Source organism: Chamaea fasciata, unplaced genomic scaffold, assembly GCF_029207755.1.
Source record: "Chamaea fasciata isolate MVZ Bird 193981 ecotype frontalis unplaced genomic scaffold, bChaFas1.0.hap1 SCAF_3, whole genome shotgun sequence".
In the NCBI taxonomy this organism is placed as follows: Eukaryota; Metazoa; Chordata; class Aves; order Passeriformes; family Sylviidae; genus Chamaea; species Chamaea fasciata.
The window spans coordinates 44,565,900-44,582,149 of NW_027094088.1; the positions used below are offsets into that span (position 1 = coordinate 44,565,900).

General features: G+C 39.6%; 1 protein-coding gene across 2 annotated transcripts in view; it reads right to left on the minus strand.

The window, feature by feature from the left end:
- B3GALNT2 (beta-1,3-N-acetylgalactosaminyltransferase 2) overlaps positions 1–16,250 on the minus strand; it is a 30,716-nt gene that overhangs the window by 2,799 nt on the left and 11,667 nt on the right. Inside the window, exons 2-11 of one of the 2 annotated variants that reach the window (XM_066178812.1) lie at positions 14,785–14,932; positions 13,408–13,508; positions 12,156–12,349; positions 11,089–11,184; positions 6,605–6,715; positions 5,768–5,846; positions 4,389–4,569; positions 2,818–2,943; positions 618–777; positions 146–202 (exon numbers count right to left, since the gene is read on the minus strand). In XM_066178812.1, coding sequence (XP_066034909.1) covers positions 146–202; positions 618–777; positions 2,818–2,943; positions 4,389–4,569; positions 5,768–5,846; positions 6,605–6,715; positions 11,089–11,184; positions 12,156–12,349; positions 13,408–13,508; positions 14,785–14,932 — 1,253 coding nt within the window. Of the gene's footprint in view, positions 1–145; positions 203–617; positions 778–2,817; positions 2,944–4,388; positions 4,573–5,767; positions 5,847–6,604; positions 6,716–11,088; positions 11,185–12,155; positions 12,350–13,407; positions 13,509–14,784; positions 14,933–16,250 lie in introns of both variants that reach the window. The other variant, XM_066178811.1, reaches the window with a different exon arrangement.

Here is a 16,250-nt window from a genome sequence, read left to right on the forward strand (position 1 = left end):
TTACAAGATTTTTTTCCCTCTGGATTTTAAGTCAATGATTATTTCAATTCCTTTTTAAAGAAAGAAACGTTTCTCCTGTTTTATGCTCCTTGGACCAGCAGGCATGTCCTCTTTCTGTAAGGTGAGACAATTCCTTCAGACTTACTTGATATCGCTTGGGTCCTACAGCTGCCATCCAGATGCCCATGCTCACATCTTCACCCTGAGATGACACATGAAAATAAAACATACAGATATGAGCACCAAGAAAGCATAAGGCATGACTGTGACCTGGAATAAGTTGCATCATTTACCAGCAGTAAAGAATGGTAATTACAAAAACCTACACCAGACTAGTGCAGAGGTGTTAAAATATTCCTCCCACCTCTCCCATGATAATATACTGCTCTTACAAAAACAAGAGTACAAAAAACAAGATTATAGCTCCAGAGGTTCTCAGTCCAAAACATCTGTGCTTCAACCTAGAACAAGCACTAAGCATAGCAACCAAAAACATGGCAGAAGCCCACATAAGACAGGGGAACTCTAACACTAAAGCAATGTTCTTTCTGACTCACCCAGTACATGCTGTTCCCTGGACCAATTTAACACAGAAAAACTGAACTAATCTTTATTACCTGGTATGTTTTTAATCTTTCAGAGTTGCTTGCCAGCCACTGCACAATGTCTTTGGAGATGACATAGCCAGACCCACAGGCAAAGGCTGGATATGCAGGACTTGGATACTCCAGTTCTTGCCATTTCCCAGTTCGATCAACTGCCCAATTTAGTCTGAAACTGAAGACCATGTTAGACATGAGATGTTTATAGAGAGTCCTCTGTAGAACCTATGAACACTGGTAGCAACTGATCTAATACTGATAACAAACAATTGAGAGGAAGAAATAGGTGATCCTACTTACAGTTCCTAGTCTTATTTCTCTAGGGCACAAAGCTAAAATTGTAGCTGTTGTTTGGTCTTAATCTTGGATAATAAGAGAAAGTTTTCAAAACAGAAACAAAAGCAACAGTGACAGTCAGGTCTTCAGCATCTGCACCTTGCTGTTGGGTTTTGAGCTAGGTAAGCAAACACATCCTTACCTATTTTATAACATACATCTGTGTCCTGCTAATTAACCCCTTTGGTAATCAACATGACACAAAGGCAGTGCCTCCAGCAGGCACGCATATAGCAATGTTATGCAACCCATTTTCTTGTTAAAACTACTGGCTGCTTAAAACCCAGGAAGCAGTATGTACTTTCCCTAAGCTGTTTTCCAAATGAAGCTCAACAAAGGAGATGTTCAAAGGCTGCCATCACTGAATTATAAAAAAACCTCTTCCTGGCAGTGGTGTTCTCTAAGGAAGGCTATATTCACTCCGAGAGGCCTGCAGGAAGCAGTCTCTGTCTGCACAGTCTCCCCACACGCTCCCAGCATGGCAGAGCTTGCACTGTGCAGAGCTATGGACCCTGTCAAACTGCCCAGTGAGGCAGGGAGAAGCATCGTGCTTTTCATGTTTGGGAACACACTGCTATTGCACTCCTCTGGCCTCACAAATACTTCATGCACTCACAGCTAAGAGACATGACTGTGTCAATGCAGCAGGGTCTCCCCCTGTTTTACAAAGAGGTTCAGCATTGCTGATTTCCAGTCATGAGCACAAGCAGCTGAAAGCTTCAGTGAGCTACTAAGAATTGTCACCTCAGACAACAGCTCCAAAAGGGAGGTATTACAGCTGAGTGGCAGATTTGTTATCAGCTTCTGCCCATTCAACTGAAGCTGACATGTTAAAGCACAAAGTAAATGAAAGTCTCATCTGATACCTGAATTCACTTATAGACTCAGTATCTTCCACTCCACTGAATCACAGCATGAAGGGTTCAACCCCCTCCAAACTAAGAAGCATCTGCTTTGATAATCATTTTATACTTCCGTAGTTATTTCAGCATTGTTCCTTACACGTCACACTTGCCTGACCTGAAGACTGTGACTGTTAAAGAATTTACACTCAAAAATGTCACTCCTACAGATCTTTGAGATAATCACAAGATAACCAACTATTTCACACACTCGACCACACACCTTATTACATCACTTTATGAGTAAGCAACAGGCAGGACCAGATTTGTGAAGCAAAGCAGCAAAGGCCTGTTTTTCTTACAGAGCAGAGGGCAGCAGGAAGGCACATTGTACCATTATGTTATAGTAGCATAGAGTTTCTGCTGTACTGGATGTCGTACCAGAGCTGCAATGCATTCCATGGATGGAAGGGAAGGTAAGGACTATTTTGATCCTCCTGGTTATTCGCAAGTGTAATACAGGCTGGAAAAGTTCACTCAAAAATTAATTAATCAGATCTACTATTTCAAACAGCAGAAATCGGTAGCAATGCCTGAAATTCACAGATATTATAGTAAAGTGCAGACCGTAACAGAAATTTTGTTCCTCCTTTTTATCCCACTTCCTCAAGCCCACCAGAAAAATCACAGTGACATCACAAAAGATAATATTTATAGTTCTGTACTATGTACTTTCCTTTTAACTTCACTGTATTGCTGGAAAATTCTTATTTACTTGAGTACCACGACAAAGATGTCCATAACACATTTTAAAACCTGGTAAGATATTCAGCAAGTTTAAATCATTGTAAAGGCACACTCTGGAAAATTACTGTAAAGGATTGATTTCTGATTCTGAGATATAGAAGTCCTGCTCTTTACAGCTGGCTTCCTTAGGCATAGGAGGGAAACCCACATGAAAACAGACTTAAATCACTAAACCATTCACTAAAGAAATCATACCTATCTCTTAAAGATAATTTTAAAAAACAACTTACTTTCCCCACCAAATGTTTGGCCTGTCCAATTTTTTCTGCAGTATCCTGTTAAAAACAGCTTCCAAATCAATGTAACAGTCATCATCCGTCTTCAGCAACAAGTCAAAACTCGTTGATTCAACTGTCCTGTAGCCAAAAAGGAAAGTGATCAGATGCTGAGCTGCACACCACAAACTATAGACAGTACACTCTGCAAGGGAATTTTTGGGACGCAGGGGGGAAGCAAGAGGGAAGGAATGTCTTTCCTACCCTTGACTTTTACATGTTTTCTCTATCAACCAAGGTTGACTGCTTGTCCTTCAAAAGAGATGCAGCTGTATCCCATGATGATCTTACAACATGGATTTGTGTATGAGCAGAAGAAAACAAATTTGAAGTTTTGTTCTCCAGGACAGATGGTGGATTTACTAATGAGACCCTCTTAAGCACTGTTGACCTCAGAAGGATATGAATCCCTGGTGCTGATGGCAGCACAGCTGTTAAAAGCCACTGGCTACACGTCAGTAGCCTCCTTTCAGGATTAGACAGTCAGTTCAAGGGCAATGAGAAGGTCACAGGTGGTAAAAAACATCTGTGGAAACAACTCTGTACTTACTCTTTCTCTGTAAATGCACCCTTCAAATATGAAAAATGTTATCTTTACCTGTCTGGAAGAGTTGAATGTGACACACATAAAATAACCAAAAAAGCTTAAGATTCATGGGATCATGACTAGGTCGGTTACAAACATTTGTAAGGGTAACTTCTTATAACAAGAAGGGTATTTTTAAAAGCCTTTTATTACTAAATCTTGAAAAATTGCTAATCTGTAAGACATGATCACAAAGATCTAAGTCTTGAAATGCAAACCTCCTTTTAGAACTGAAAGCATGGTTCAGTTTTTCAGTTACATTCATAGCCATGGAATTTGTGAAGTGCATAATCTTTCAAGCAACTAAACTGAATTTTGGTTAAATTACAACTGGCAGCTATATTTCTTACTTCACAGCAGCATGAATTAACTGAAACAGTTGCCTCAGAGTAATGAAAATCACTGCAAATTAGAGATAGACACTTACTAGATTCACCACAAACAATGCATTGCACTGTGAATATTCTTCCTATCAGCCTTCTGTCCCCCTCGTACACAAGCTTCCAATCCTCCCTCTCCACTCATCATTATGGGACTGGAGCAATGGCCACAAACTGAAACACCGAGTAAGTATACAGACTGGCCAAAAGCCATCCTTTAAAATACTAAAACTGCTAGTTTTCAGCTAGGTACAAAGGAAACGAAATTACAAGGAGAAATGAAAATATTTACACCTGGACTCTTAGAGCAGAAGCCAGTCTTGCCAGCTTGTGCTGATTTGAGGCACCAAGGGTCAGCACTCAAAAAAACTATAGGCATTGTCCCTTTACTCACTACATGCACCCAAAATTGTGAGAGAGAAATACAGCTTAATGAAGTAAATCACAGAAGGCATGTATTTCATGGAACCCATCAAATAACATAATCTGCTGGATCATCTTGCACTACAAACAGCACTATTCCTAGGAGAAAATAAGAAAATACTTCCTTTTTAACTTACCATCGGTAGAAGTTCAGCAGTTTGGAGGGAACGTTTCTGTAAGTGTCAATCACATCTACAAAAACAATGTCATCATAGGTACTGCTTTCTTCCTTCAATAAAGCATCTTCTTTCTCAAGGTTTTTTATGTGACTTGTGAACCTTTCTGGGCGAGTATGGAGGCTTTTTAAAAGAGCATCACCTTCTGAAAGAAACAGCACCCATTATTAAACAAAGATGCATATCTACGTATTATTTCACATTTCTCTTGGATCATACAGGGCACACATTGACAAAATGAATCTGAAGAAGCATTCAAATTAATGGGGTCATGAAAATCCTGCAATTAATTTTAAAATTTCTACAAAACTGAAAAAGTTGCAGAACAACAAAGAAATATATTTTTGTATAAGGCCTAACACTAAAAGTTTAAAGTAAAGAAGTATTCTCTTCCTTCTCAGTAATGAAAGAATTCAACTTTTTAAGGTTCCTTAATATAAAGAATGGTCTGGGACTTCACTATTACTCTTACCTGTAGAGTAAAAAGGCCACTGTCAATTATTCCTAAGTATATGTATCTAGCATAAAAAATAAACACACAAACAAACAAACAATGCTATGCAAAATACAATCAAACAGGCATTGCTTTGATGTAGCACAGATGGTCCCTGCTGAACCACATCACATAACTGCAGGTAAAAGCTAAAAATATACTGCAGATAAGGAGGTAGTTTGTGGTACTGAAGAAGAGTTTGACAAACAAGATGGAAAGGCTTTAGCACACACCTCAATTCAGACTCCTGCACAGATGACAAGACAAAAGAACTGCCCAATTATATCTGCTAGGCCTAGCTACAAAAACACAGCAATGACACTCAACTTCTGTTGGCTATGATGGACCAATAAGAACGTATCGACTCCAGTGTTATGTGGCCAAAATTTTAAAAATTGGAAAGGGCTCCTATAAAATCTCTGAATGTTCTGCTGAAATGGGTATAAAAGAGCAACAACAGGGATGGAAACTGTTTGTCCATATTAAACATTGTGATACAGTACCTCTAACTGCAGCAGAACTGGAAAAAAAGTGTGAAAAACACCAGGGAAAGATTTCATTGCATGATATTTTTTAACTTGATTTGGGTAACAAAAAACCAAGAAGAGAGTCTAGATAAAAAGACAAAGGGATGCAAGTCAACTGGAGTGGCTGACAAAAGGCAAGCAAAGGAACCACATTGGAACGCTGACTTTAACCATAAAAGAGCCAAAAAGAAAATGTTTCTACTAAAAGAAAACCTAGGGTGACTGAGTTCATGGAAATAGCATAAATTATACTCAGAAGTGTAATTTAAATTACCTATTTACCATAACATCAAATGTCATGCTACATTTTGTGGACTTACCCTGAATAGTGTAGATAAAACCACCTGCTATTCCCTCCACACCTTCTGTGAGTTCATGTGGCAGTGACCCTTCCCCTGCCTGTTAGGAACAGATTAATGGAAATTAATAGATTCATTCATCTCTCATTATTGATGTGTTTTCCCTCCCTTTAAGGCTGAGAAGTTTTCTGGCAACTAAGAATGAAATTAATTAAAAGCTCTGCTGGTTTAGGCACTTGGATAATCACAGAATCAAGGAACATCCTGAGTTGGAAGGGACCCACAACAATTACTGATGTCTAACTCGTGGTCCTGCACAAGACCACCCAAAAAATCACACAATGTGCCATGAAAGACTAAGACTAAGAGTTTTAACTAAAGTTTTGTGACATTTTTTCAAGTTTCACCTGAAACTAGCAGTACCACTGAAACATCCATAAAACTAGTTTTGAAGTTGACAGCAAAATGCAAAATTATTCTGGCTAAATTACAGGATGTTTAGGCAAGCAACAATCTGACACAAAAAGAGACACACTGCCAAAAAGCAAATAACCAGACTTAATCCCATCAGTTGGGATTTTAGCACAGGATTTTTGACCCACATTTTGCCATATCTGATATACTGATACTGCTTCACATCTGACAAAAGCAATGAGAGCTTTAGTCCCCTCAAAATAAAATGCCACTTACGAGTGTAATTTTTTTCAAGAAGGCAAAGCAAAACTTTTCTTAGACAAAAGGAGAAGCCCAACTGAATTAGTGATTTACACAGAGAAACACAGGAAAGTAAAATGCTAAATTCTCATTCACTTCTAGGAAAAATAGAAACATGGTGGAAAGGAAGGTGAGGGGACTCACTGTAATGACTCTGAAAACACCTCCTCCATCATTCACCATCACTTTATGAAGGTTTCTTGAAACCAAGCCCTGAAGATCCTGGCTCTCCCACACAATGGTACCTTCAAAACTCTGGTAAGAGAGCAAAACATTGTTATGTAGGTATACAAAGACAAAGCCCAACAGTATGGGCTCTTTAAAATTATTTTAAAGTAGTCAACTTCACACAAGATTAAACTGAAGTACGTAACATAAATGTTTTACTTATACTTCAGTAAAAATAAGTTACACATAAAAAAAACACACCCGTGAAACTCAGTAACACATAATCATTTTTTAAAGACTAATCGTGAATCTCTATATTAAACTTTTAACAGAAACCTAGTGTAAAGGACTTTGGCTTTCTAAAATCATCAAAATAGCATTTAAAGGGGACCTGAAGTGAAGTTTTAAAAATCAAATATAAAATCCTGCTTTACAAAGAGAATACATTAAAACAGATTTGGAAACAAGCTCATCTTTTATCGTTATCTGCCAAACAGAGATCAGAGACTCAATCCTGACACCAGCAAAACCTGAAGAAAAATATGGCCCCCTTTATTGCAGTAAAGGTGTCACAAGCTACTGTAGGAGTGACAGAATTCTTACCTCACATCTTGGCTGATAAGGAAGAAAAAGACAAGTGAGTAACTTCAAAAGTTTCTGGTTTTAACTGTCAAATTAGGCTATGCCACTCCATGTTTTACATACGTGTGTGTGTGTATGTGTGTAAATTCTTGCATTTGAAAGTACTTAATCTCAACTTTAAACTGAGGACTGCTGAGAACATGAAAAGGAACAGGTGGTAAGTTGTGTAAGTAAGAGTATTGGAAGAATTATTTTTTAAAAATTTTTAAAGCGATTTCCCCCTTATGAAAAGGTGGGGTGGTTATACTCCTGACTCCTAGATGAGCACATTCCATTTTGTCTCTCCCAGCTTCTCTCCCAGAAACACACTGGTTGTTAGTGTGGGTGTTGGAACAGAATAACAACTTGTTTGTAGATGCATCTCTGTTGCTGTAGGAAGTCTATTTACTTATACCAACCTCTCATCTCTTCCCCATTTTAGCTTCTTTGTACACTAGAAACCTTCTCCAAAAATTCTCCAGTTACTGAAACACTTTTAAGTCTAGATTAGAGTTCAGCTTACTTTTTTGTTTTCCTCTAGAACTAGGTCTTAACATCTGCAGCAGTCTCAGTGTTTAATGACAGCTGCGTGTGTATTTCAGAACTCTCTTATCTATTATTTAAAATGCCAGCTTTGTAAGCTAATAATGGAGCTAGCCAGTCAGAAGCAAGCCTGACTTCCATGCTCAATACCTTCCCTTTGTTGCACAGAATAAGCTGAATTGGAAGGGACCCATAAGGATCATCCAATTCAACTCCTGACCCTGCAGGACCATTACCAAATCACACTCTCTGCCTGCAAGCATTGGCCAAACTCTTCTTGAACTCTCGGCTTGGTGCTGTGACCACTTCCTGAGGAGCCTGTTCCAGTGCCCAGCCACCCACTGGGTGAGGAACCGTGTTCTAATATCCAGGCAAAAACTCCCCTGACTCAGCTTCAGGCCATCCCCTCAGGTCCTGACACTGGCCACCACAGAGATGAATACCTGCCCCTCCTCTTCCCTGTATGAGGAAGCTGTAACTGCAGTGAAGTCTCCCCTCAGCCTCCTCCAGGCTGAACAGACCAAGTGCCCTCAGCTGCTCCTCAAATGCCTTCCCCTCAAGGCCCTTCACCGTTTCCACTGCCCTCCTTTGGACTCTATCTTAAACAGTTCAATGTCTTTCTTACATTGAGGCACTCAAAACTGCCCCCAGCACTCGAGGTGAGGCTGCCCCAGTGCAGAGGGGGACAATGCCCTCCCTTACCCAGCTGAGGATGCTGTGCCTGAATGAAGCATTAGGACACGGCTAGCCCTCCTGGCTGCCAGGGCACTGCTGACTCATACTCAGCTTTGTGTTGTTTAATTATTTCTCAGTTATCAAAATAAATGGACCAATATTAAGACTTTTTCTACTGTCTGAATTTCTCTTTCTGCAGTGATTGTCATCTCCCATTCCAATGTTTTTTACTGTAGGGATTGGGCTCTAATTACACTTCAGTGTCCTGTTATAGACACAACCTTTGGAAAGTTGTTCAGTGAACAGAAGAATCCTTTCATGCCTCAGCAAGCAAAAACATTACAGTTCTCACCACTGACTGTTACTGATACTGACTTCAAATGTTCCAGGAGTCTTAATCAGTTACTATCAGTGAACCTCAGTGTAAGGTGTCCTAAGGCTGCAAACCATCGCTATTTTTCAGGCTGAGAGACTTGTAAGCAAATTTTCTAATGACTTTAGCCTTCAGCTATTCTTACTCTAAGCCACTTAATGAAAGCTGAGGCCTGAAAATGCTTAAAGCAAAAACATTAGTGGCACACCTGAGACTACATCATCTGTTTTTCCCCATTTAAATTCCAGCCTTGCTGCTGCCAGAGCGTAGTGGCATTTACAGTGAATACCGAACAGGTGAACCGACATAATGCAGCCCTGCCAAACTCCTCTCCTAATGTTAAACACTGCTGTGCTTCTTGTTCCTCCAACTACTCCCCACTATGTGCAGTACAGAGTCCCATCCCCATGCAAGAGGACCATGGCTTTTTTGACAAACTAAGTGCATTGCTAAGACTTGTCTGTAAGAGCCCTGTGTGTTTTAGTTATCTGCTGTTCTGAGCTTTCAGTCGTTCCAAAGCTGAATGATCGATTCTGTCTCTCACAATCTGGCCTGCCAGATGCTTATTCTAATGCTGCATTTCCTTTCCTTTCCCCAAGATGAGCAGAAAGAGCAGCACTTCAGCTGGAAGATGAATGAAGCTCTTCAGCAGTCTGTACAATCCATTACTTCTTCAAGGTGGAAAGACAGAGAATAGACGCTGTTTCAGACACCATCCTATGACAATTAAACAGTTCACTAAATTCAGTGCTCTCAAACAAGTAGACAGGAACACGTGGGCATTGCCACCTCTTCTGAATCACTGTGTATGCTTCAGCATCCTGAGCATCACAGGAGACTGCATGCTGTGCCTAAGCCCTATTCATCTACGTTAGAAACATCGTGTTACCCTGTAAGCATTCAGCGCATGACACATATCAGATTAAGGAAGCCCACACAAAGAAATATATGAATACTAATATCCTCTCTCTCTCTCTCTCAAGGAAACACTTCCCATCTGCCTCTCCGGAAAATTGCAACCATTTATAGCAAAATTACAACTGCCTGGAATTTTAGCATCTCAAAACAAAGCCTTACAGGAAAAAGGCTCACACAATAGACTATCAAATTACTGGGTAACCAATATTCTTCTTAAAAACATAAAATAAATCCTTAATCATTTTAGTATGAAATCAGGATTGCCAAAACGTATGCACAAAATACTGTAAGTGGTCTGCTCACCTGAAAGGTCTCCTGCCAGCATAACAACTTGCACAGTATTCAGTAAACACTGTCTAAGATGATAAACCAATCAGCCAGCTGCAGATTCCCCTTAAAATTAACAGATTTCCAAATGCATTAACATAGAGTCAGGGGAATAAATCGGGGAGTAAATTGGCTCAAATTGTCCTTTCTTCCCTCTTCAATCTTCTCTTGCTTCTTTCTTTCATAACACAGTTTCTTTAATAATAAAACAACCCAGACCTAAAGACAACTTACAGAAATAGCAGCAAGAGTCCAGGAAAATATTTAAATTAAGGGGAATTGTCTAAAATGGTAGTTGAGATATCCAGCTAGAGATCACTGGTCCACTGAAAACAATTACTTTTGTCTGCTAACCAGAATTCTCCTTCTGAGCCCACCTTTATTCATTAGGCCTTCACTGTGAAAACATCAGGGCATATTTTCCTATCATATTCTATTCCTTTTGTGTTTAATCACCTGCCTTCCTAGGCAGCCACAAGTAGGTTCCATATCCCTATACCAAAAACAAGTAACACAGTCACTGCAAAAGTAACTCACGATATCTTTACGTTATGTCCAAGACCTCAGATGCAGAAACCTCTTTTCCAGCTGCTCCCTAGAAACCTGTGCCATCCTCCCCTCCCTATCTTGTGTACTAATGTCCGATACAGCAGAAGGGAGAAAGAAGCATCACATTTTCTGGTAAACCCTCCCACAGAATCAAAGCAGGTGCAGCTTTCAGTCAGAAATAGTAAATTTTATGAAGTTGCTATTATTTCACGATGTAATTTTTTATCAATTTGTATTTTCCAGGCTTTAAAACGACTTGTGGTAACAAGATGCTGTAAAACAAATACTGGATTTCAGCATATCCCTGCAACTACTTACCTATTCTGTGATTCTGTGAACTAACATTCTAGAGGTTTTCACTTGCCCTTTTCAGCCTCAAGCAAAGGCCAGTTTCATCAGTCAGTCTGTCCACATGACTTATGAGAACTGCTGGCATTTCTGATATTGCACATACCTCTGGCAAAATAAACTGCTCCACTGGCTTGTACCACAATCTGTTCACCTGCACTCCACAGCTTGGTGGACTAAAGCGAGCACTGAAGATCGCTTCCTGTGAACAACAGGGAAAAAACCAAAATTAAAAAAAAAACGAAACACACATTGAAAGTGCTACTGTATTAGACAGGCCATCAAATGGCTCTTAGATAGTAACAAATTACATAAAGATGCTGCATTGCCAAATTCCAATCTTCAAAAAACAGCTTTGAAGCTCTCTTACGATACCAACTTTTCTACTTCACTGAAAGTAAAAAGCTAATGCAGATAAAATTATCAGACATTGAACATTTAGGAAGTCTACAATTTAGGAAACATGAACTTGATTATAGTAGAACTTTATTTTTATTATAAACCAAACTCCTTGGATGTCATACTTACAATTTTTTCTACTGTAGCATAAGCAGAAGTTTTGAAATTGGCCTATCAAGTTATTGGTTGAGATAAATGTAATATATCAAATGCAACAATCTTGGGCAATTTTTTTCCCCTCCAAATCACAAAGCTATTCTATCCAACCCACAACAGCTTGGGACTGGGGGAAATTTTCAATGAAGTCTGATTATTACCAGTAAATAATACCAGTATTTAGATATCTCAAAATGTCTTGCCAGAGGACAGACAAGAAAAAATTACAGCTGTTCTGCATCTCTGCTTGAAGACACCAAATGCATGTTTCTGCACTTGTTTTAAATATATTCTAGAGGGGTTTTTTATTCCTTAATAATTATCAATATTTGGAACTTCAAATACAAACAAAAAATTGGAATTAGATATACGTGCTCTTTCATAACAGCATCTAGATTAACTCATAGTACTTTGTGAATTTCATCTTTTCCTCATCCAGGATGTGCCTCTGTATACACATATGAGAATTTAAAATGCAACAGAAGAAAAATATAATTCATACACTTGTCAGTTAAGTACTTCTCTTCTAACTCACCAACACAGCATGTCGCTTTCTGTAAGAACTTAATCCACAAAAGAGAGACATCATGCTTTCAAAAGATACCTACAATACTCTACCTCATGTTCTGCCTGGTACAGCTTTACAGTGATGTTCCTCTGGAATCCCACCCCATCAGGCTCGTAAAATACCCCAAGGCTGGTGATGACAATGGGGTAAAGGACACGAAAGTTCACACTGACGATTCTGTCTTCAGACAGCACAGAAGGTGTGTCCTCAGGGAGACTGAAAGCTTCAATTTCCTGATTCAAAACTGCATGAAAAGGAAAGGCCAGAGCTAAGGTGAGAAAAGTCCATAGTTCCTGGACACACACAAAGCACACTGCCTACATGCAAAGCATTCTGGTCAATTAGCATGGCTCACAAGTGCACAAGGATAATCAACCACTGGAGTCAAAGAAAACACAATGGGCTGCAGACTGCAGCAAGGAAAATTTCAGTGATACAGCAATCTGCAGGCTAATAGCAATTGCAGCTCAATGCCTACATATCCACAGGGAAAAGATTAGAAACACAATAAATCCACAGCAGGCAGACAAAAATGCTATTTGACTGCATGAATACCTGCACATTAGCATAACAAAATAATTATTCATGTATCAAAATGGCACACACCTCCACTTAATTCAGCTGCCTGCTTTTTGGCATTATCGCCTACCTAAGCCCTGAGGTACCATTTATACTCGGGAACAGTGGATGTTGTCATTCAAAGAGAAAGTAATAGAAGTTACATTTGGTGTTGAATCATGGCTCAGGTGCCTAGCAGTCCTTAGTTAACTTGAATTAAACAGCAAAAATGAAATAAAATCCAAAAGGTGACAGGAAAAAAATTACAATTTTAGTTAGGAATTTTTCTATGACATTTCATTTTTTCCCCCATTTTATATTTCTTAATTGTTTTCTCTCTAAAGCAGACTATCAGCCAGTTTTGCTTAGAGAATTCACTTTGACACCAAAGAAGTCCATCTGACACTCAAGACTGTGACCTTCACATTTGACAATATGCCCGGTCATTTTGTCTCTTTCCAACTTCATTTAACACATAAATCAAAAAAAATGTATGTTATATGGGAGAAACTGTCTGGTGACACAAGGAAAATGCAAATCCATTGCAATGGCCTCCCCTTCACATGCCCAAATATCTCTCCCTTTCTGGCCTGCACATGGTACTTACTGGAAGGTCATGCAACAAACTCTAGGAGGTGTTTGTTTTCAAGACTAGCTGTCTCAATTAAACTTCACAAACTACTCTCAGAAAAGATGACTAGCTCTAGTTTAGACCACAGAATTTTTAAAAGTTAACTTCCATACCTGGGTTACTGATGTTCAGAAGTTTGCAGGAGTAGGGATCTTCTCTGTCCTTCACTGGCACAGCACAACCATGCGCACCTATTATAAACTTCACAAGGACACTAAAATAATTTGCTTTTATTAACACCAGTTCTCTTCCCTCCTCCCTCCATCTTCAAAAAACTTAATCTTATCACCATGGCCTGTCTTTCACAGGGTTAAGGTTTTGAACCTCTTAAAAATCAGCAATGACAGTTGGTATGCAGAGCAACCACATGAATCCCCTCACAGGAGCTCAATTCCAAATCCACATGAACATTTTACATTACGAGGTCACAAGAAGATTGGCAGCTAGAAATGAGATTCAAGACAGCCAAAACACTAAACAGAAAAAAGACCTAAGGCAACACTGAAGGATCCCAGAGACCTGCCCCTTCTGGCCTGGGTTTGTAACTTAATTCAAGACTGTTTAAATACTAAGCACTCAAAAGTCAATGAAAAAAACACCAGGAAAAAAGACACATAGCATCAAAGGAGGAACAAGGACTCCAGACTATCTGTTTACAATGAAATAGTTCAACTTTGGGTTGTAGCAAAACAAGAGGTTCCTCTCCAGCTCCAGTAATGGCTATTCCATAGTAGGGAGACATCAAGTAGTACAAAGAGCAAGGATCCACCTTAAGCTATCTTTTCACCTAGCAGCTAAATGTCCTCCCAGAACACCATACAAGCTATGAAAGCTCACAATTTTAGATGACTGTAGTGGTTATGCTGGATTCCAGGCTGCAAGCTGACACCGAATCTGGGAATACCAAAATGCTTTCAGTGCAAGGCAGGTACCAAGGTGTGAGGATGGCAGCATTTCCAGGGATGAACAGCAGAGCTTCTCAGTAAAAACAGACTTGTCTGTACACTGTCAGGTCTATGCAAGCAATCAGGAAGGGCCACTCGCACTGCAGCAGTTTGGTGCACCTGGTTCAGTGGGAAGTAAACCTGAACTTTACAGTTGAGGCTGTTTGCAAGAGTTTTCATGGTTCTCCCACCAAATGCGATCCTGCCTGTTTTCAAGAATCCTGGATTACCGAGGATTCAAGCTGCACACCATACATTGCAACACAAAAAAGAGAAAGGCTTATGCATCACTAATGAACAGTGGCAAGTAATTGCAAAAGCAAACAGCAGTGTATAAAAAGTAGTTACAGCCCAAGGCAAGAAGTATTCTTATATACTATTAAGCAGACTTAAAAAAAAATCTATCAGAGTACAAGATTCTCAAAAACAAACAAACAAACAAACTCAGAAATACTTTAAAACAAAAATTATTAAATCAAGCTATTTCAGCATTACAGCCCTCACCCCCTGCCCCCCAGGCCCAAACCACAAAACAGTAGAGGTTACCGTTGGTTCAGGGCAGGATGTTGTTTCAGGTGCTTGAACCAAGTATTCCTTATAACACTGCGTAGCTCATGATTGTGTCGAGCTGACAAAACACCTACAATAACATCATAATGTTTCAGCTTCCACTGAGGAAAGAAGGACAGTGGACCTAGAAGTAGAAAGTGACAAATATTTACTTTATGCACATATTACCACAAGCCTGAGTTGCAAGTGATAATTAAAATTCCAGCCTTCCAGTACTTAAAAGGAGCTTATAAAAAGGAGGGAGAGCAACTTTTTGTAATGTAGACAGTGATAGGAAAAGGAGGAAGGGTTTTAAACTAAAATAGAGGAGACTGAGATTAGATGTTGGGAAGAAATTCTTTACTCGGAGGGTGGTAAAACACTGGCAAAGGTTGCCCAGAGAAGCTGTGACTGACTCATCCCAGGAAGTGTTCAAGGTCAGGCAGGATGGGGCTTTGCGCAACCTGGTCTGATGGGAGTCATCCCTGCCCATGGCAGGGGAGTTGAAATTAACTGATCTTTAAGGTCCCTTCAACACAAACCATTCTGTAGTTCCGTGATTAAAGGACATCTCAAAAGCAAGAGAACTGGAACACTAAAAACAAGCAGCAGAATTACTTTTGCATTCTTGGTTCAGAATCAGAGAAACATTTTCAATATGCCAAAACCTTCACTAACGTGACTATCTTCCCTCTTCTTTCTAAAGTTGCTGGGACCACCTTTCTGCCTTACAAATGCAGTGTGGGATCTCAAGGCCTATTGTTTCTAACCCTTTGAAGTGGAACACCACTCTGCCTTCACACACCATGTTACATCCTTACACAGGGCAATGCTTTGGCTTTATTTAAAGCTGGATGCTACTACCAGTACTTGTAATCCAGGATTTAGCTTATGCTGTTTTAATTTAGAGATCATGAAACCTGGACTTGATTTCAAGCAGGATTATGACCAGATAGAGACCTGAGAAGCTCTGATTTAGAGCCTGTAAAGAGTCAGGCAAGTAGCTAAAAGGAATTTGCTTAGTTTAATCTATCAGATATCCTAGAGTTAATACAGATTTGTCTTGAGTTTTAGCAAAGGATTTCTTCCCTCTCATCTCACTATGTTTTTCATTGGGCTGCAGATAAAGAAAACAAATGTAAGCATGAGTGCATTTTAAACTACTGCATATAGCATGGACAAATTTTTTTAGAATCTAATTAAGAGACTAAAAATGCTGCCAAGTCTGTATTGTGAACTCCCACTAGGAGTTGAATTATTATCCATACTCTACCTTCTGTACCAGCATCCCCTTTCTCCACTTTGAAGCTGAATAGATGGGTTCTTTTACACTGCTCACTAACCTAGGACCTCACAGCATCTGCCACAAAAACTGCTGTGCCAAATCCCACCAGACATCCGTCTAGCCTTATATCCTACTGTCAGTGCTCAGCATGCAGTGGAGAGGCCTTGGCCTTGCTCTG